The 23,178-nt window shown below is 37.4% G+C and overlaps 1 protein-coding gene and 1 pseudogene across 1 annotated transcript; both read right to left on the bottom strand.

Annotated features, from left to right (window-relative positions):
• Positions 1-188: 188 nt before the first annotated feature.
• On the bottom strand, positions 189-1,702 carry LOC124245663 (poly(rC)-binding protein 2-like; annotated as a pseudogene).
• A 2,523-nt stretch (positions 1,703-4,225) lies between these two features.
• Positions 4,226-22,585, bottom strand: CLIC2 (chloride intracellular channel 2). The gene is made up of 6 exons (XM_046672687.1): positions 22,179-22,585; positions 14,146-14,255; positions 13,895-14,020; positions 6,416-6,522; positions 5,543-5,724; positions 4,226-4,778 (listed from the first exon to the last, which is right to left on the bottom strand). The coding sequence occupies exons 1-6, from the start codon at positions 22,233-22,235 to the stop codon at positions 4,617-4,619; spliced, it is 744 nt and encodes a 247-aa protein (XP_046528643.1). The 5' UTR covers positions 22,236-22,585; the 3' UTR covers positions 4,226-4,616.
• Positions 22,586-23,178: the final 593 nt, after the last annotated feature.

The raw sequence follows: 23,178 nt of genomic DNA, 5'->3' as shown, positions 1-23,178 counted from the left end.
TCTTTAAGTATGTCTATTATTTTTCTACCCTCTATTCATTAATTTCTACTAGTTCATTTCTTGTGCTCTCTTTCATTTACTTTGTTGTACTTTTTCTAGTTTTTTTGGGTGGAGGGCTTCACTCAGATCCTTTTGGATCATTTTTTTTTTTCACTGTGGCATCCAGTTTCTATTCACAAAGAAAAAGCTCCAGTCCATCTTTTAATTTTTTTGAAAAATTCCTGACATTACAGAACTAAACTGAAATGTATTAATATTCCACTCTTACATTTCCATGACAAACAGAAAAAAAAATTTCATGAGCCAAAAAAAAAAAAAAAAACAGGGAGAAGCTTATAAAACTAAATATGGATCTCAGCATTAACAGCTGAACAGAGAAAGGAATTAAAACGCTTTAATTAAAAAATCACGAGTGGATGATAAAGTGTGTAGAAACTGAAAATTTACAAACTATTTAAAACCTGGAACCGCTGACTGTTCAGAAACTACACAGATGGATCATGGGTGGTGGTGAACAGCAGAAAGGGATAATGGATGAATCTGCATTGTTCTAGCTGCTCCCCATGCCACCCGTCTCCGAGGAAAGCCTGACATTGATTAGATATTGAGCCAGGCTAATGCTGGCAGCAGATCCAGTGATGGTAACCTGCCTATCAGTAGATCCTTCCACTGGGTTCGCAATTTTGATCTGCGTCCCAGACATCTGACGGATCTCATTGATTTTGGCGCCCTGACGCCCGATTATGCAGCCAATCAAATCATTTGGAATGGTGAGTTCATGAGAAGTAGTCTGAGCAGATGCATCCAAACCACTGAATCCGGTGTTGCCATGCGTCATGGGAAAATGAGACTGTTGCATTGCCAACTGGTGGAGCTTGGTCAAATCTGGCTGTGGAATGGCATACTGTCCTTGAATGGTATAGGCCTGACCACCTGCAAAGATGACTGGAGAACTGGACGGCTTGGGCCGGTACGGGATGGTCACGCCCTTCGGGGGGGACTCCAACATGACCACGCAGATCTGGTTCACACACTCAATGATGGATTGCGGAATGCCAGCAATAGTGATGGCCCGCTCAGTTGAGTTGGGGAGCATATCCCCTGCCACCTGGACCTGAGCCCCTCTCGTATTTCCTTGATCTTGCAACCACCTTTCCCAATGAGAGAGCCACACTGACTAGCAGGGACCACCAGCCTCAGGGTGACTGGGGGTCTACTGGCAGCTGTGCTATTGGTCATAGAGCTGCTGATGTCCTCTTCCAGTTTGTCAATGATCATAGCAAAGGCTTTGAAGATGGCATTAGTGGTCCAGCCAAAGTAATAATTCTCTCAGGACAATTCCCTTCTGAGATGTTGATACGTGCACCACTCTCCTCGCGCATCTTCTTAACCGATTCTCCTTTCTTTCCGATGATACTGCCAACTTCCTTTCCATGCATAAGTAGCCGGATGGTGAGAGTGACATTTAATCCACCTTCAATCACACCGGTGTCCATGTCGAGCAGTGTTCTGGGGAGCTGGACTTTGAGTGGTCAAGTCTTTGGTCACTGGTGGGGGTGAAAGCCAAAAACTGCAGGCGCGAGGCGACTGAGGGGAAAAGGGGAGCGGGCAGGAAGGGGAAGGGCGGGAGGCCGGGGGCGGAACAATAGGGGCGGGCGGGAAGGCGAGGGGGGCCCCGCGGGCGGGCGGAGGAGGAAGGGGGGGGTGGAGGAGGAGGAGGAGGGGGGAAAGAGACCCCGGGGCGGGTGGAGGGCGGCGGAGGGCGGGCGGGCGGACGGGAGAGGGCGCAGGCTGCCGCTGCTCCGGCTGCTGCCTCTGCTGGTCTGGGCCCTTTTGGATCATCTTTTAAAAAATTGTAATAAAAAAAGTAACACAAAATTCACCATCTTAACCATTTTTAATTGTACAGTCCAGGGGTGTTAAGTATATTCACATTGCTGTGCAAATTTTTAAAGTTTTTTGAAATTCATATTTAATTAATTTATTTTCAATCTTTCATTTTTACTGATAACAGTGCTTAGTGCTATATTTCCTCTGATCACTGCTTTAAATGTATTCCATAGATTGTGATGTGTTTACATCATTATTCATTTTAGAAATGCTGTACTTTTATTTTTTTAATTAATTAATTAATCATTTTCTGAGGAAGATTGTCCCTGAGCTAACATCGTGCCAATCTTCCTCCATTTTGTATGTGGGATGCCACCACAGCATGGATGACGAGTAGTGTACATCTTCACCCGGGATATGAACCCTCGAACCCAGGCTGCCGAAGTGGAGAACGCCAAAGTTAACCACTAGGGCTGGTGCCTAGAAATTCTGTACTTTTACTTTGTATTTTTCTTTTCAACCAATAGTTGTTTAATTGAAGGGTTGTAAAAAAAAATTCCAGGTAGAAGACCCTTTTTTATATTTTGTCAATACTTTCTGGTTTTACTGCATTATGATCAGACGGTATTGTTTGTAATATTTCTACTTTATGGAAGTTACTGATATTTTCTTTATGACTTATGATCAAGTTTTTGTGACTGTTTCATGGACACCTGAGAAAATGTACACCACACTCAACTGCAAACCCTGGGCCACCGAGAAGCGGAACGTGCACACTTAACCGCTGCGCCACAGGGCTGGCCCTTTGCTTCTCTTTCAATTCACCAGTTTCTTTCTAGTCTTTTTCACTTCCTTCTTTATTTCATTTCATTCTCTCAGTTATTTTTCTGCCTTTTTGAATGACCTTATTAAAGTTTCTTGAGTCTGTTTTCCCTTGGGAACCTTTTAATTTATCTTCACTTCTGAGATAATTTTGTGTTTTTCTTCCACTTATTTTTTTAGCTTGATCAGTTTTTTATTTTTTCTGACTGAGAGTCTGAATCAGGGTGATTTTTTTCATACCCTCAGGTATTTGTTTGCATACATTTAATTAAATTTGGAATGTTGTCTTGCAGGTTTTTTTCCTGCTTCGTAGTTCTTTTCTGAAATGGAGTGTGTTACCAATTGAGGTGTGTTGAATTTTTTTTCTGAATTTTTGGTAACAACTCTGTACAGATTTGTTGAGGAGTCTTCTAGTTTTTTGTGGTTTTGTGATGGTTTATAATAGTCTTAGTTTAAAGGGACACCACCTTCTTCCAGTGTACCCAGTTCCAGAGCCTTTATTATTTTTTGGTGGTGAAGGGAGAAGTTGTGTTTCTTTTACCCTTTTTGATTCTCTTTTTTCTTGTAGGACCCTAAATGTTCTCCTTTTACTTTTTTTTTACCTTTCAACACCCAATTACTGAAGGTTGTTTCTCACTTATTTTTTGCCTTTTATTTCTTCCCTAGAAACCATGCCTTTTGAAAACTGCTACTTCAAATTGTGCGTACTTTTAAGTTACTTTCCTGTACTCCATGCTCTGGTCCACCAGGGCACTTATTCTTTTTTTTCAATGATTTTAGATCAACCCTTATTCCCTGCAGTTTTTCTCAGCCCACCCTTGCTCACTGCAAAAATTTGTAGTGAAGCATGAATGTGAGAGAGTATTTGCTGGGCTTTGGTGTTTTCTTTTTTTTAAACTTAGAGTTATATTGAGGTTTAGGGATTTTTCTGTCTTCAAGTTTTGTTTACCATGTGGTTTCAGTGCCTTTTAAAATTTATTCTTGTTATTTTGTACTGCTTTTGAAGGAAATATTAGGAGATACAGACCAAAGCAGTCACCATTGTCTTCAGCAACCTAGATGTCTTAAAAAAATTATTGTTATGTTTTATCCAATGAATGCTTGCTCGTTTGACAGTAAAATTTAGATTATATTGTCATATTGTCATCTCTGACTATGAAGCAGTCATATTTCTAGGTGTTGAATCCCATGCTAAGACCCATTGGTGTTGATCTCTTCCTAGATTTGATTTTTTTAACTCATTTTTTTTTCTCATTTTTTTTTTAAAGATTTTTTTTTATTTTTTCCATTTTCTCCCCAAAGCCCCCCAGTACATAGTTGCATATTCTTCGTTGTGGGTTCTTCTAGTTGTGGCATGTGGGACGCTGCCTCAGCGTGGTCTGATGAGCAGTGCCATGTCCGCGCCCAGGATTCGAACCAACGAAGCACTGGGCCGCCTGCAGCGGAGCGCGCGAACTTAACCACTCGACCACGGGGCCAGCCCCTTTTTTAACTCATTTTTTAAGGATTTGCCTCTCTGATATGCTCACTCTCTGACTTCGTTATTCATATCAGAAATAAATTCATCCAGGTATTAAACTAACAAAAAAGTAAAATTGTTTTAATGATTTAGATGGAAATGTTTCTAAGGAGCAGTTTGAGATTGTGGCTCTTCAGCCGTCTGTTGAGCTTACACATGATGCATTCTAGGAATTCAATCATATAGTAAAAAATCTTGATGCTTTCCATGTCATTTAAGATTGTGGTAGATATACCATAGGAACAAAGAAAATGGAGTGAAAATGTGAATACCTTTAAGATACACAGTGGGCAGATAGTTTGGACTCACTAGATACAGAAAATACAGTGTTCTTTTTTGTAAGAGAGTTGGATAGAGGAAACAATATCTCCCATATTCTTATTTCCAAAAAGCTTTCTAATATGATAGCAAGTGAAAAGAGTCTTTTTCTACTGAACGAGATGTCCTAACTCTTCTGTTTAGCCACACCTGCATAGGTATTTTCAATTTCTTTGTCTTCAGGACATGTATGGGTAAATTCTTCACGGGCATAGGCATTGTGGAGATAGCGCCAGACACCTGAGAATTCTGCTGGAATGTCAAAGTCACGGTATTTCTTGGCAGCAACCTAGGATTTGGGGGAAAAAAGAGAAAAATGCAATTGGTAGGAAAAGGCTACAGTAACATGCCCAGTGTGTAGAAACATATCTCAAAAGTCAAGATCTTTGAGGACATGTTATCTACACAGAAAGGACTACAAAATAAACAAGAATTTTTGATTTACTACTTTAATGTTTTGTCAAATATAAACAAAGCTATATTCTTGCAATCATATTTACATTTACGCTGTATTTAATTATGAATATGTTTAGAAGAAGGAAGCACAGAAAAAGAGCATATATCTCCCCAATAAACTAAGAATTTGTTTAGGGTCCTTACTGTGTCCTATTTCTTTATGTAATCTCTGTGTCTGACATAGACACATAGACACATAGGACCTGAGACAGAATAAGTTCTGTTCAATAAAAATTTGTTAAATCATTGATTAAATTATCACAATAATATTAATAGCCCACATCATTTATCACTTGTTATGACTTAATTTATTTAATTTTTTAAACAATTCTGTGAAATAGGTAATATTACCCTTGTTTTATAGACAAGACAGTAGAAAATACCTTCTGATTTAGGAAGAAATAAACAAGGTTATTATGCTTCCTGGAGGAGATCATTATGGATTTTTCCTCTGAGGAGAAAAAGGAGATATACACTATGTATGATGACGATGACAAAGCCATCATGTAACAATCTCACACTGAATGGTCACTGTGCTTCATGCTGCCAACTCCCAAACCCTTCACAAACCATTCAGCCCGCCCTATAAACACTCACTTTAATAATGTTCAATTTGGGTAACAAGCTGCAGTCAGCCAGTGTCAACTGATCTCCATCTAAGAACAATCTTCTGGAAACAGTGAGTTCCTCAGCACTGTCTGGATCGATTTCATCCAGAAGTGGGGTGTTTAAGTAGTCATCCAGACGCTTAAATTCTCTGAGCATAGATTTTTCAAAATCTGAGGCAATGAAGTCACAGGGTTACTTATAAATATATTGTCTTCATGACTAAATACATTCTCAATATGCTTTTCACACATTTAGACTTCTCTATCTACACACATTGCTTACACTGGCTCTTCAAAATCTACATAGTTAACTAGAACACTCAACTACCCACTGATAAGATAGAGTCAGATGTTAATCAAGTGGTGAGTGGAAATATTTTTGGACTTTTATTGAGGAGGTGCATTGAGAGGAGAGTCAAAAAGAGAAAGAAAAGTGAGGCATGCTATCATTCAACACAGAAGAATCAGAAGGTAGAGTCAGATATTAATAGTTCTCATGATTCAGAGGATAGTAAACCTATTCAAGAATGTTGTGGGAGATGGTAGTGCTATGGTTTAAGAAACCTTAAAGGTAAACAGGACTGGGAAAGTTGAGGGGCTAAGAAATATAGTCCTGCGGTTAGTTCACTTCTGGCATGTTAATGCTGTAATTGAGCTAAGCTGGTAATTGCCATATTGAATCTTGAGTTCTAAATCTAATAAAACTTCATGCAAGGGAATTTCAGAGGAGAGAACAGAGAATGAGAGGAAGGGTATTCCCCAACATATACTGTATATTCAGGAAAATCCTATTTTAGCTGAGTTGAGAATGTGAGAGTGAGCAAGTGAGAAAGACAGAGAGATTTAAAGAAAGGTATCTTACTCTTATTTGCCTCCTTTTGTGTATTCTTAATGTATGCAGAAAACTTGGCAAAGAGGTTACAGCCAACATCAAAGGACTCCTTGTTCTTGGGACTCAGATGAGGATACCTTAAAAAGAAACGTCACTGCACTATCATTTACACATAACAAGACAGAGACCAGGTGTCCCAGCTTGCACTCTACTGAGAATGCAAGTTTTGGAAAATTGTGCTGGAAACTGAAGGTCCCGAGAAATCTCTCATTGGAAATATGTATTTTTCCCAATCTCAGAATACTTTAGTTTCTAAAGTGCTCTGGGAAATCAGCTGTTTGGAATTTAAAACTCATTTAGGTGTAGAAACAATGTTTCAAATGGTAGTTAGGTCCCCATACTTGCTCCTAAAAGCCTATTTGGCAGAAGATATGGTGATGATACATTTTCAAAGGTAACTCATAGGAAAAAATATGACTTCAAATATTTTACCTTACAAAACAAATGAAGGAATAAAGAGGGTGAAGACGATGGAAAAAAGTAGCCAAGATGTCTTCCTCTTAGAAATACAAAGTTCATTTAGCATAATAAAATCAAGTAATGTAGTAATGTAATTGGTCACTAACAAAAAGGAAAACCATATGATCATGAATAGATGAAGAAAAAATATTCAGTGGAAATCAATTCATATTCATAAAAAACCCCTCTAGCAACTAGAAATGGTCAGACTAAACACTTAGCCATCTTCCTTGATTCTTTTCTTTCTTTCCATTCCCACATTTGATCCATTGGCAACTCCAGCCAGCTTACCTTTCGAAATGCACCCAGAATCTGTCCACTTCTCATCACCCCCACTGCCCACTGCCCACTCCAAAGCTTATATTACTGAAACAGCTTCTCGACTATTCTTTCCACTCCTGTGCTTGTCCCCCACACTCCCTGACTCTTCTCCACTTTCTGACAGAGCAATCATGTTAAAATATGTCATATTATGTCTCTCCCTACTCATTACCCTGCACTGTCCCCATCCCATTCAGATTCGGATCCCAATGCGATCTGACTCCACCTTACCTCTTTGCTCTCATCTCCTACTCTCTTCTTCACTCAACACTAACGTCCTTGCTGTTCTTCAAACAGGCCTGACAAGCTCTCGCCCCAGGGCCATTTCACTTGGTCTGCCCTTAAATGGAGTGCTTTCTCTCATATATGCGCATGGCCTGCTCCTCCTCTTCTTTCAGATCTTTTTTTCTGATAGCTCCTCCTAAATGAGGCCTTTCTTTGGCTGCCCTATCTGACATTGCAACCTCACCCCGTCCCTAACACCCACTACTTCCCTCCCTTGCTTTATTTTTTCTTAGTATTTATCACTATCTAAAATAGTTTATGTTTTGCTTTTTATCTTGCTTATTTACTATATTCCCCAACTAGAATGTAGGCTCTACTAGGGCATAGAGTTTTTGCTCATTTTTTCACTGTTTTTGAGCTTCTAGCAAGTGGAGGAAGACAATAACATAAAGCAATCACTGTAATTATTGGAAGAGAAGCAACAATATAATTGTATATCTAGAAAAGGAAAAATTACTAGAATTAATGAGCTATTTTGGCAAGGTGGCTAAATACAAGTCAAACATTAGAAAAATAACTTTTCTGTGCTAGCAATAACCAGATAGAAATAGATATTACTAGCATAATCCATTTATAATAATGACAAAAGCATAAAATATTTAGAAATAATTTAATACAAAAGGTATAGAACCAATATGAAAAAAATGAAAACAAACTGAAACAAAACACTTAGATGTGGTGTGTATATATATATATATGTGTATATATATATATATACATACACATATATATATATATGCAGTGGAATATTATTAATAAGTAAATAATGCTGCAATGAACAAAAGGGTGCATATATCTTTTCAACTTAGTGTTTTCTCATTCTTTGGATAAATACCTGGCAGTGGAATACCTGGATTGTATAGTAGTTCTATTCTTAATTTTTTGAGCAATCTCCATACTGTTTTCCATAGTGGCTGCACCAGTTTACATTCCCACCACCAGCATATGAAGATTCCCTTTTCTCCACATCTTCTCCAACATTTGTTATTTTTTGTCTTGTTAATTATATCCATTCTGATGGGTGTGAGGTGATATCTCATTGTAGTTTTGATTTTCCTTTCCCTAATAATTGATGATGTTGAACATCTTTTCATGTGTCTGTTGGCCATCTGTATATCTTCTTTGGAAAAGTGTCTGTTCATATCCTCTGCCCATTTTTCAATTGGATTGTTTGTTTTTTTGTCGTTGAGTTGTGTGAGTTCTTTATATATTTTGGATGTTAACCCCTTATTGGATATATGATTGGCAAATATCTTCTCCCAATTGTTAGGTTCTTTTTCTGTTTTGTTGATGGTTTCCTTTGCTGTGCAGAAGCTTTTTAGTTTGATGTAGTCCCATTTGTTTATTTTTTCTTTTGTTTCCCTTGCCTGAGGGGCCACTATATTCAAAAAGAGGTTGAGGAAGCTCCCTTCTATTCCTAGTTTGTTGAGTATTACCATGAAATAGTGTTCGATTTTGTCAGATGCTTTTTCTGCATCAATTGAGATGATCATGTGCTTTTTTCTCCTTTACTGGTGCTCTCTATTTCTTCATATGACTTCGAGTTACTGTCTAGTTGCCTCTTATTTCTGCCTGAAGCTCTCCCTATAGCATTTCTTGTCTACTAGTAACAAAATCCCTTGGTTTTTGTTCATGTGGAATATCTTAACTTCATTTTTGAAGGATAGTTTTGCAAGATATGGAATTCTTGGTTGACTTTTTTCTTTCAGCGCTTTATGTCATCTTTCTGCCTTCTGGCCTCCATGGTTTCTGATGAAAAATCATCTGGTAGTCTTATTGAGAATCCCTTTTGTATGATGAAACACTTCTCTCTTGCTACTTTCAAGATTCTGTCTTTGGCTTTGGCTTTAGATAACTTGATTGTAATGTATCTTGGTGTTGATCTCTTTGAATTTATTCCACTTGGAGTTCATTAACCTTCTTGGATGTGTAGATTTACATCTTTCCTTAAATTTGGGATATTTTCAGCCACTATTTCTTTAAATAGTCTTTCTGCTTTTTTCCCTCTGTCCTCTTTCTGGGACTTCCATTATACATATCTTGGTACATTTGGTGGTATTCCATAGATCTGTTAGGTTCTGTTCATTTTCTTCCTTTTCCTCAGACTGGATAATATCAATTGACTTATGTTCAGTTCTGCTGACTCTTTCTGTCTGTGCAAATCTTCTGTTGAAACCCTTTAGTGAATTGTTCATTTTAATTATCATGCTTTTCAACTCCAGAATTTCTATTTGTTCCTTTTTATAATTTCTATCTTTTTATTGATATTCTCTCTTTGTTGAGACATTGTTTTCTTGGTTTACTTTAGTTCTTTGTTCATGGTTTTCTTTATCTTTCTAAACATATTTAAGATAGTTGATTTATGGTCTTTGTCTATTAAATCAAGTATCTGGGTTTCCTCAGGGACAATTTCTATTAATTTCTTTTTTCCCCATGAATGGGCCATACTTTCTTGTTTCTTGACATGTCTAATATTTTTTTCTTGAAAACTGGACACTTGAATATTTTAATATGGGATATCTGGAAACCAGATTCTTCCCTTCCCCAGAGTCTGTTATTGCTGCTCGTTATGGGTGTTGCCCTTTATTCATTCAGTGAATTTTCTGAAGTAATTTTGTAAAGTCTGTGTTTTTTGTTGTGTACAGCTACTGAAATCTTTGTCCCATTATCCTTGGTCAGTTATTCATTTGACAGAGATTTCCTTAAACTCTTAGAACCAAAGCAAATAAACCAAGAAAGAAAAAAAGCTCTCCCAGTCTTTGCAGGCTGGCTCTGTCTTGGGGCACTCCTTCAACGCTTAGGTATGCAGTTTGCGGTTCTGCCTTAGCCATCACTTTCTGCTTGCATGATGCCTGAAGTTCAGCTAGAAGTGAGAGCTTAGGGTCTTCTCAAACCTTTTTCTGAGCATAAGTCCCTACTTGGACATGTGTATGGATTTCTAGATTTCCTAGAATACATGAATGCTTTTTAAAGGCCTTATTCCTCTAAATATCCCTGAAGTGTCCCAGCCTCTTTCTTCCCAAGCTTTTCAATATGTCTATTGCTTTCCCCAAGTGTTATTGCCCCACGTGGCAGTGGCTAATACATTTGCTTTTAAGTGCCTTCTACAAATGCTGCTAGGGAAGCTGCCTCACAAATGCCTAGAGAAGCTCCAAAGTAGGTGAAAAAAAGGCAGATCCTTCAGTCAATTCTTCAGGGTTCCACTAGAGTTCTGGAAAAGTTGATTCTTACGGTTTTTGCCAGGCTATGCATTACTTTTATGGAGGGATGGATTTTGGAGTTCCCTACTCTACCATTTTCATTGATGTGGATATCTAATAGGTTTTAAAAATTAGATAAGAAGTTTATATGGAAGGGCTCTCACATCTAACAACATCACAGACTAAATAACCACTCTACAGAGCCTTGTAAAAAGAAAGTTGATTTTAGCATTGTTTATAAAACCAAAACTTAAAAATAATCTTTCAACTATTTCTCCAACAATGGCAACTGTTATGACCGAGTGATTAGTGTGTCTTATCCTAGGTTCCCTTTTTTAAATGGGAGTTTTTATTCCAATTATCCAATTTCTGCTCCATCATTGAATATTGAGTGTGCAAGGAGTGAGTGGAGACAACTTGTCTTTTATTTTATTTGATTGCTTGACCATTAGTACCTAACGGAGATGTTTCACATCATCTAAAAATCCTGGACTGTGAGCTGGATGCAGTAACTGTATGAGAGTTGGAAGTTCTCTCTCTTGGGAGTAAGTGTGTTCCATGTATGGGAAGAAGGATGCACATATTTATTTGGATGGTTAGAGGAGCAGACTATGGTAAATGATATAGTTATGTACCCCTTTATTTTTCTGCTTCTTGGTTTCTTTCTGTCTACTAACTGAAACTTGTTTTGTTAGGGGTGGCAATATACCTGGATAAAAACTACATTACCTTGCTCCCCTTTGTACTTAGATATGACCCTGTGAATTACTTCTGGATAATGAGTTATAAATGGAAATTGTTGAATGTGGCTTCTGTGAAAGTACCTTAAAGCTGGCTTGCATCTTTTGTCCTTTGCCCTTCTCCTTCTTCCTATGTGGGAGCTATATCTGTTGCCTGGAATTATAGCAGAGATATTGTCACCACGAGTTAACTTTGAGACTGGAAGCTTCACCTGAAGGATGGCAGAGAAGAAATAGAGCCTGGGTGTCCAGTGAAATCATGGAGCTGCCATTCCAGCCCTACAATGCCTCATTCTTGGCTTCTTATTATATGAGAAGAATAAAACTCATATTTATTTAAGCCACTACTTTTTGGATCTCTAGTTACCAGAGTTGAATGCAATCCTTAACTGATATACAAGCTAATAGAAAATCAGTAGGATTTGACAAGATGATTCACAGAACAAAACCAAATGATCAACCAACATGTGTAAAGATGCTCAAATTCACCTATTTTTCAGGGAAATGCAAATTAAAGTACCAATGAGATATCACTACACTCATCATATTGGCACAAATTTAAAAAGAGGGATAACACATAGTATTACAGATATGTGGGAAAAGTGTACTCTCATACATTGATGAGTAAAGTAGTAAAAATTAAAAAAATATGTACTATTTGAATTTTGCTCCCGGGAATACATTCCATAGGAATAAAAACACTGGTATATAAGGACATATGAACAAGAATGTTATTTATAGCATTATCTGTAGTGGTAAAAAACTGGAAGGAAAGGGAATGTCCATCAGTAGAGAAATAGTTTAGCAACTTGTAGCACTTCTGTGACAAGGATTACTATGCAGCCATTAAAACAATGAGTTAAATCTATACCAGTAGAGTTGAAGGATATTAACAATGTTCTTTGAAGTGAGATAAGCAAGATGTAATATTTATAAAGTAAATTATGCTTATTATTGTTATGCTTATATGAACATAGAAAAAGGCATGGAAAGATACACAATAGATTTTTTCACTAGTTACCTTTGGGAGCAAGAAAAGGATGGTGTAAGGGGAGGGAGTAGTAGAGGAGAATGGAGGAGAAGAAAAGAACAAAATAAAACTCAATACTTGTAGGAGAAACTTGGACCAGGAGCTTAAAATCTAAGAAGCCATCAATAATAGGTGAAAGAAACCTAGTATAGGCACACAGAGGAGAATCTAACATAGTATCTTTAGTTTCTTATGTAAGAAGAACTATGGACTGATAGAACCTTTCATTCATCATTTATATATATATTTTATGATTAAGACTTGCCCCAGTGCACGGTTGTACATCCTAGTTGTAAGTCCTTCTGGTTCTTCTATGTGGGCTGCTGCCACAGCATGGCAACTGACAGACGGGTGGTGTGGTTCCACCCCTGGGAACCAAACCCAGCCTGCTGAAGCTGTGAGAATGCTGAACTTTAACCACTAGGCCATCAGGGCTGGCTCAAGACTTTATTTTTTAGAGCAGTTTTAAGTTCACAGCCAAACTCCTGACCAATGAAAACTGTGAGATAATAAATGAGTGTCATTTTAAGACACTGAGTTTGTGGTTAATTTGTTGCCCAGCAATAAAAAAAATGAATACAGCAGGATTCTTTTTCTAGGCACTATCCTGAGTGGGCAGAGATATAAAGCTGTCATTCAAGAGTAGATAGTGCAGCTCTGGCCTCTGGTTAACTGTGTAAGACTTGTTTCCTGGCCTCTAGCTTGTGTTGGATATGTTTTGCCCTTGTGCCATCAGTGATGTGAAGGCCTAGTCATGACCAGTCCTCATGGGCTATACAGTGTTATTACCACACACTCTCACTCCTACCCCACTATGGGTTCCTTCTCTATTTCTAGCCCACAGCGAACTTACTTCCTTATTTCAAGTATGCTATGTGTTTTAAAAAAATAATTTGAAATGTTATATCTATCATCTTTGTGTATTTGAAGTTGAATGGGAAAGTTTATGCATATTAGACATAATATTTCCCAACCTGCAGAGCTAAGAGATCAGACTGAATTAAAGTCTATTTCAAAATTGAAGACCTTCTGAGGATTCTACAATAAAATGTCTGATTTCTACCAGTATAAATGCCCCCAAACTTCATTATGGATCAGATAAAGTGACTGAAATTAAAGGTGGCCCAAACTTACCCACCTTTCCCAGGTTTCCACGTCTATCCTTTGCCCTTCCCTAATACCTACAGCTCATAAAGTTTTAATAGCTTTACATATATTAAATAAATAATTCTATAGCAAAGTTTTCTAATAATATATGGAGTGATGAAGGGGGTTCTTTTCAAACTTTTCTAGAAAGATAGCAAAAGAGGTCTAACATTGAAAAATAGATATTTAGAAGAATCATCAATCTGCAATAAATAGGCCAATAAAATAGATTATCTCAAGAACAATAGTATCCTGTTAAATGCTGTACCTTGGAGGAGCCAGTGTCTGCTCTAGAAACTCCTCAATTTTAATGAAGTCTGTTTTCAACTCCTTGTTATACACCAGGAAGGGAGGATTGATACCTGGAGCTAAGTCCTTCAGCTCTTCGGGCTTTCTATGATTATTGAAAATAAGCACAGTTAGGCCTCTAGATAAAGTACACATTATACAAACACCAACATTGTATTAGTGTCTACCGATTTCAATCCCCCAAAAGAGACATGTCTTGATTTCTCTTACCTGGTCATGTCAACAGTAGTCACATTGAATTTAACTCCTTTAAGCCAGAGGATCATAAAAAGGCGTTGGCAAAAGGGACAGTTTCCAATACTCTCTCCATCACTTCCAGCCTATTAAGATAAAGAAAGACCTCATTCATTCATTTGCTCAACAAGTATGTATTGAGTGCCTCCTTGGAAATGAGCTAGTTGATAGAGACAAGGTTAGAAGTCCTTAATCTCATGGATTCTACCATCTGTGGGTAGAGAGAGATAATGAATCAAATAATCTCATTGTATGTAAAATTACAAGTGTGATGAGTACTACTACTAATAAATTTTGTATATTACCAGAATTTATATAACTTATACATTTCCTATTAATAGACATTACAATATTCCCAAATTTTTGCTATTCTAAATACTTTAGCAACAAATATTTCTGGGCATATAACTTGTTCCACTTCTGAGATTATCCTGTTTAGAGTTCATTCTTGAAGTGAGTGCTGCGTAAAGAGAGTATGTGCACTTTCTATTTTGATAGATCCTGCCAAATTTCCTTTTTGAAAGATATTTGCCATATGTTCATTGGCCATTTGATTTCCTTATTTTGTAAACTGTTTGCTAATGACAATTTTACATTTTTCTATTAAGGTGATGACTTCTTCCTTATTGATTTGGAAAAATTACTTGTATACTAAAGATATTAACTTTTTAAAATACATATTACAGGTGATTTTAAAAACAGGCCTTAAGTAAAACTTAAATTTTACATAAAATCTACCATTATTTTCCTCTATGCAGTCTGGTTTTCCTGATCTACTTACATAGCCATTATATGCATCAAGATTATTAAAAAATTGCTTTCTTATTTTGTTTTACTATAAAGACGTTCTCTCGTGTTTTCTTCTAGTAATTTTATGGTTTCAGTTTTGCATTTGTTTCATCTGTTTGGAATTTATTTTGGTGTAAGAAGTGTATTGGGACTCCAGCTTTGTTATTTTTATTTTTATTTTTTTGGCAAATAGTTAATAGTTGTCTTAAAACTATTCATTTAAAAATCTATCTTTCCAAAAAACAACAAATGTTGGAGAGGATGTGGAGAAAAGGGAATGCTCATACATTGCTGGTGGGAATGCAAACTGGTGTAGTCACTATGGAAAACAGTATGGAGATTACTGAAAAAATTAAGAATATAACTACCATATGGTCCAGCTATTCCACTGCTGGGTATTTATCCAAAGGACCTGAAATTAGTGATCCAAAGAGATTTATGCACCCTTATGTTCATTGCAGCATTATTCACAATAGCCAAGATGTGGAAGAAACCCAAGTGCCCATCAACTGATGACTGGATAAAGAAGATGTGGCGCATATATATATATATATATATAATGGAATACTACTCAGCCATAAAAAAGACAAAAGAGTCCCATTTGCAACAACATGGATGGACCTTGAGAGTATGATGTTAAGTGAAATAAGCCAGACAGAGAAAGACCAATACTGCATGATTTCACTCATATGTAGAAGATAAAAAAACTCATGGATAAAGAGAACAGATTAGTGGTTACCAGAGGGAAAGAGGGTTGGGGCGTGGGAGAAAGGGACAAAGGGGCACATATGTTTTGTGATGGATAAAGATTAGACTACTGGGGGTGAGCACGATGAAGTGTATTCAGAAACTGATAAACAATAATGTACACCCGAAATTACACAATGTTGTAAACCATTATAATCTCAATAAAATTATTTGAAAAAAATCTGTCTTTCTCTGACTGATGGAAAACAGCACACTTTTCTGTTTTGAAATTTTATATATACTTGAGTTTAACCATGGGCCCTCCATTTTTCATTCATTCATCCACTCTCCCAATAAATATTCACTGAACAAATAATTGTGTGTTTAACATAGCCCAGACATTTTATCTACAAAAAATAGATTAAAATAAAAAATAGTCCCCCAAATTAACTCTCAGCTTTAAACTGAAATAAATTCTTTGAAGGAAGGACATGCACGTTATGAGTGTGTGTAACAGAGAAACACAGTCTATATGGGGTTTGTCAGGGAAGGCATTTTCTGAAAAAGTCACATCTGAACTGAGTTCAAAGGATAAGTGAGTTAACTAGGTGAATTGGCATGAAGAGCGCATTCTAAACAGAGGTAATAGCATATCCAAAGGCCTTGCAACAGGTTGGAGCATATCACACATAAGGAACTGAAAGAAGGTCAATGTGACTGGGATTCAGAGAGTGAGGGAGAGAAGAGAAAAAGGGCTACATCAAAACTAAAATCTTCTGCTTTTCAAAAGAACTGTCAAGAAAATAAAAAACATGTTGTATCCAAAATATATAAAATATATGAATAAGGAACTCTTACAACTCAAACCATCCAACTTAAAAATGGGTGAAAGGTTTAAACACTACATAAAAGATATACAGATAGTAAATAAGGACATGAAAAGATGCTCAACATCATTAGTCAACAGGTAAATGTAATTAAAACCACAATGAGATACCACCACACACACATTAGAATAGGAGAAATTAAAAAGACCATACCAAGTATTGGCAGGAATGTAGAGCAACTGGAACTGATACACTATTCTTGGGAGTAAAAAATGGTACAACTGCTTTATAAAGAGTTTGTCAAAGTTAAAAATGTACCTACCATATGACTCAGAAATTCTAATCCTAGGTATTTACCCAAGAGAAATGAAAGCATATGGCCATAGAAAGACTTGTACGTAAAAGTTTATAGCAACTTTATTCACAATAGCCCCAAACTGGAAACAACCCAAATGTTCTTCAATGGGTGAAGGGATAAACCTTTTACATCCATACAATGGAAGACTTCAGTAACAAAAAGGAATGAGCTATTGTTGCACACAACAATGTAGGCAAATCTCAGAATAATTATGGTGAGTGAAAGAAGCCAGACCAAAAAAGAGGACCCTAGTGTATAATTCAGTCTATAGAAAATTCTAGAAAATACAAATCAACATATTTTGACAGAAAGCAAATCAGTGATTGCCTAGCAGGGGAGTAGCGGGGTAGAGTGGGGAAGATTCATAGCAAAGAGACACGAAGGAACTTTCTGAGGTGATGGAACTATTTTATATTTTGATTGGAGTGGTGGTTACATGTGTGTATACATTTGCCAAAAGTCATTGGACTGTGCACTTAAAATAAATGCATCTTATTTTATGTAAATTATACCTCAATAATGTCTATTAGAACAGAAAAGTTAAAAAAGCAGAACAACAAAACTCCTCAAATAAATGATATTATGCATGGCTTACAGATGTTGCAATGACAAAGATAAGGGTATGACCATGGAAGGAGGTGCCTAAGAGATGGTGAAGAACAAGATCACTGGAGGAGAGGACGTCAAGGATCTGAGAGGTCAGAGTATTGTAAGAGTCACCTGTGTAGATGTTAAAGTCACCAAGAGTTAGGATAGGAATAGTGTTGAAGAGAGTGACACTGATCTGGAGCTAAAATCCTCAGGAAATAAGGGAGAGTGGCCCGGGGTTTGGAAAACTACTATAACAAAGAAGGTTAATGTGTGGTTTAGTCTGATTTTAGGAGACTCAACCTAGGTATTTCTCTGGATGAGTGAGGGAGAATTGTCTGGAAACAGGAATGAGGAGTAAGGATACTTAAGGGACACCTACTCCATCTCCAGACTCAGTGGTAACAGGAATGAGGAAGAAAAGGCAGCCACTTCTTGAGAGGCCTATAACTGATGTAGTGTCCTCATGTGAGATCCAGATTTTAGACACCCTAATCGCCACATGCCCAAAACGGAATTTCTTCCCTTTTCTTTACACCACACAGTGACCTACTCTTTACGGTTCCTACTCCAGTGGATGGCACTCCCTTATGCTATGGACTGTATTGTGTTCCCCCTCAAATTCGTATATTGCAACACTAACTCCTTAATGTGATGGTATTTGGAGGTAAGGACTTTGGGAAGTAATTAGGTATAGATGAGGTCATGAGGATAGAGCCCTCATGATGGGATAATGCTCTTATAAAAAGAGACCAGAAAGCATGTTTCCTCTCTCTGTCCCCACAATGCAAGGACATAGAGAGAAGGCAGCCATCCATAAGCCAAGAAGAGAGTTCTCACCAGAAACCGACGATCCTAGCATCTTGGTTTAGGACAAGCAGCCTTTAGAACTGTGAGAAGATAAATGTTTGTAGTTTAAGCCACCCAATCTATGATATTTTGTTATGGCAGCCTGAGCAGACAAAACACCATCCACCCAGTTGCCTAAACTAGAAAAATTGGGGATAATCCTTCTGCTTCATCCCCAACATTGAATCCAACACTAATTTTTGTCCGTTTTACCTATAAATATCTCTAAATAAATTCAGTTCTCTCATCTGCCATGGTTATTACATCATTCACTCATTTAATGTTTATTTGATGCTTACTATCTGTCTGACATTGTTAGGTGCTAGCTACCCAAGGCCAAGCCATCAGCATCTCTCATCTCTTGGACCTAGTTTTTTTCTCTTTCACCTCTGTCTGTAGAAGGAAATGAAGGGTACTTCCTCTTACAGTTGCTCTGATCTGTCATTTCTAGAAATATTAAGGTCCCAGAAGACCTAGGCATAATTCTATTTTTTTGGCAAATTTTCTTTTCCCTAGCAGAGGATGAGACAGAGGAAATAGTGTTTATTGTTGCTATTTTGTGATGTCAGGGAGTGAAGAGGTATGGGAAGAGGCAACCAACCTTTGCAGCTGCATTTCTTTTGTAACAGAAGCCAGACTAAAGATCCAATCATAAATGGGGTTAGTGAGTGGAAACGTGATTGGGGGTGGGAAGCAGGAAGAAGAATGGAGTCTGATGATAGATACAGCAGGAAGGGTGGATCGCCTTTGGCAAAAGGAAAGGAAAAACAGTGAGGTGTGGGGGAAATGTAGTAGTTTTACAGGAAAACTGAAGGTTTTTTTTTTCTGTTTATAATATGCTGATTTAAAGTGCCATCACATAAAATTTTAGGATGTAAATTCTCTAACCTGATTGATGAATTACCTACCTCTTAAGTAGTGTATCTTTAGCTGGAAAACACGGGATGTGATCATTTATCAAAACAACTTTTTCTCTTTGTGTTTGTGATCTAAATTTCTAAACATGAAAAATAATAACCACAATATGACATTTATTGAGTGTTTACTATGTTAACAGCCACTGTGTTTTACGTATTTGTTTTATTTAATGCTCACAATGAAGATGATCCTGTGAGGTAGATTCTGTTATTACTCTTGTTTTACAGATGAGGAAATTGAGGCTCAGAGAAGCTGACTTGCTCAAATACACTCAGCTAGACAAGCGTTGGTGATCTATATACTCTTCTCACATAGCAAATCCAGGGCTGTCTACTCTAGAACCCACCGTCTTAAACACTTCTTTCTCCCATCTAATAGTTTTGTTGGATTTTTTTATTAGTCTTTATGATAGTTCTAAGAGAGTTTGAAAATGGTCTGAATGTTCAGAGAAGAGCATCATCTGTTTTTTCTTTCCCACGTAGATAAAATGCTTTTGACAAAAATATTACACTCAGAATTTTGGCCCAAATGTTAGATTATATAATGTTATGTACAAATCTACTAAAACTAAATTTTAGAGTGTTTGGTAGAGAACACAAAAACTCCATTTAACAATGAACAACAAACCAATAAGATAAACTCTGCATTTAGACAAAATAAAATGTGTGTTAGAAAATCCTTTGTTCTTAGTTCCTGGATATAAATCTGGCCCAAATCATTTAGAGCTGAAAGGAAATGTTTTCACTGACTACGTGGAACACATAGGTGCTGTGATATAAACTCTTAATTGTGACTGGAGAGTGCTTAATCTCTTGCTGGGATCCTATCAGTGGTATGGGGAAGTTGTGGTAGGGTTTTTAAGCCACAGCCAAAGGTAGCTGGGGAAGTCACAGACTCATTTACTCTTTAGAAAGATACCACTTTTCTATAAATGAGATACCATTGGTAAAGAGCAGTACTTTTTAAACTTACTCTGACATTTTTTACCCCCCTTAATCCCTATGCCCCCTTCCAGTATCTTATATGAAACCTCTAGAGATCTGTGGAACACATCTTAAAGCAAAACAAAACAAAACCTGGACCAAATGATACTCAAGATTCTTCCAGAAAATCTGATTTACATCAATGTCATTAGATTAGCTTACATCTAAAGGATTCTATCTGATGAAATTCTGGAAAATTTTACTAAAAAGTTTGCTCAATTGAAAACAATTGAATAACAGTAGACATAGCTATTTTAAAGGAGTGGGATCCTAACTCTGCCATTCACTAGCTATGTGACATTGGACAAAGTTACTCAGCTACTCTTTGCTTTATTTTCTGTATCCGTAAAATAGGGTTAATAATGAACCACTTAGCACAGTGCCTGCCATATAGTAAGTACTCAATAAATGATTGATTATTTTAACCTGAAAGCTGTTACTTAATTAAGCATTTGCTCATCCAATGTGTGATTTGCTAATTCCTCCTGTCCAGATTACCACCCAAATATGGGAAGTCTATGAAGATAAACACACAGATCAATGCCAACAACTGGTTAGAGGAGTTTGATTGGATTGAATGAATAGGACAGACAAAAGAAACACTTTAGTTACCCTATGAAGGAAAATTATCTCTGGTTTAGAATTGGTAGATGTAAAAAGCCAGTTAGGAAACTGTCTTATTTATGTCATGCCTGAGCAGTCACATATTTTGCTGGAATCCAGAGATAGGAGAAGTAGCTCTTATGCCCCATAGCCCAGCAAACACATATTTGGATTATTTTGCTATGCAGGCATTCAAGGGTCTCTCTCCTATAATTTTGAAAAAGCAGGTTGATTATGTCCTTGGCGCATGTATGTGACTAGTTAAATATTTTAAAATAATTGTAAAGGTATTATTTTGGCTAACAGATGTTTACCTAACATTTGGTGAGCATACCCTATTTAATGTCTTTGTAAGTCGTCAAGAGACTATATAGTTTAGAGGGAAGTTACTTAAATTTTGTTGCCTTAGGTTGCTTATCTAGAAATTACAATGATGCGTACTGCTACCACTACTACTACTGATACTACTAGTAACCTATCTCCTAAATTGTTATTAGGATTAAATGAGATAATATATGTAAAGCGTTTAGAAAAGGGTCAAGCAAAATATGTTTGTTATTATTATTATCATCCTGAGTACTTCCAATAGTCAATGAAAATATAGAGAAAAAATAGTTAATATAAACAAGGATTTAGAAAACTATGTAATTTCCACTTGGAATAACCCATACAAAATTATTTATTTTTCTTGATGAGCTAATTTAGAAGCACATGCTCTTTTCTCCTGCTTTAGGGGTTTTCCGAAGGGTTTTTCTGAAAAGTTAAGACATCAAAAAAAAACAACCCAAGGCAGACCATAAAGAGGAAGTGCAGCATTCTAAAATGCCTCCTCCTCACATAATAGGCACACAAACTCCTGGCTTTTTTCTCCCCTAGTGTCTATCTGACCCTGCTGTGATATTCATCCATTATGGGAGAATTTAAGAAATCTCTGTCTGGGCTACGTGTGGGAATGGGGCTCTCAGGCCTTTCTTGGCCCTCTCTTCACCCCATTTACTCCTTCTAAAACCTCCCTCATAAAACACAGATTGTGAGAGCTGGAAAGCCCTTAAGGATCATTTGTCAGCCTCTTTCATTGTATAGATGGAGAAACAAAGGTCCAGAGAGAGGGAAGGATTTATTCAAGGTTACTTAGGAAGCCACTAAGAATATAATTTAGTTGCTCTGACTACCAACAGTCTAGTGCTCTTTTCACCATATCTCTTTGCCTTTTTCAGATGAGATGTTTTCCTATTGTTGTCTAAGAGCAACCAAACACCTAGGCATCCCTCTAGGACTCAGAGTAGGAATACAAGTACAAAGTTATTTCCTATCTATAGCCCAAATGTTGACTTTTTTCAAGAAGCTGAGGTCCAGTGTCAAGAAGTAATACATTCTATATGCCGTTATTATAGCTAGAAAACTTACCTTTACAAAAAGCTCAATTTCGGGGTCTGTTTCAATGCTGGACTTCGGGCCTGCCATCTTTCTGTTTATACTGCCAGCTGCCAGCCCCCTGCCTTCTGCACAATCCACAGTACTCGTGGACCCTTTTCTTTCAGTTTTATCCAAAGGCTCGAATAAAGTTGGTACTTTAAGAGGAGAGCCCAGCTTGTAGTGGTCTGAGTCAGAGCTGGGGCTAGTCTCTCTTCTCAGGAGGTGGGGTACAGAGAATTCTAGATGCTTGAGAGCAGCTCTTGAATTCAGTTTCCTTCTTCCTCTTGACCTAGCATTTGAATCAAGGAGGAGTCGAAGGGGTGTGTATAAACTGGCTGGCTAGAAGGGTGGGGGTATTTCCAGAGAGGCTTCAATGCCGTGAGTCAGCACTGGAGAAACACATACACGCAAACACACACATGCAGTGCTGGCTTCTATGTATCAAGCAGACCAGATGTTTTCTGGAGTCTCCCTTTGAATCCTGGGCTCCATGCCCAGAAAATGGCCTCTTATTGCTGTTCCTATAAACTGTCAGCAGCAAAAAGCTCTTCCAGGAAAGGACCAGAAATGACTTAGGTTTTATCATTGAAAAGGATGTTTATCTAATGATACTATCTAAACAAAGGTTTAAAAAAGTGTACTTCATCAAATGTCTCCACCCCCAATTCTACTGCTCACATAGCCAGATTTCCCTTCTGGGTTGCAAATTTCACTTCTCTTCCATATCCAGGGAATGTTTGCTGGTTTGGCTGAGTCTGGGGACGTCGTTTGCGTGCCCCACGTAATTATTTCTGGGAAGTGTGGACTGCGACGGATCACTTCCTGGTTTTGGTATCTGTATCAGGAAACACAAGCAGTTGGGTAACTGCTTGTCAACCCTGGGAACGGCAGTAAAATATCCAAAGCGATCGCTCCGTATCTGCAGTTTCTCGTGGCTGTGTTTTTTCCCTGTCAGGACTGAGGAGGGAGGTCCCTGGATTAATAAATCTCT

This window comes from Equus quagga, chromosome 10, assembly GCF_021613505.1.
Source record: "Equus quagga isolate Etosha38 chromosome 10, UCLA_HA_Equagga_1.0, whole genome shotgun sequence".
Lineage (NCBI taxonomy): Eukaryota > Metazoa > Chordata > Mammalia > Perissodactyla > Equidae > Equus > Equus quagga.
The sequence above is the reverse complement of the archived record's forward strand: the minus strand, read 5'-3'. Positions and strand labels throughout refer to the sequence as shown.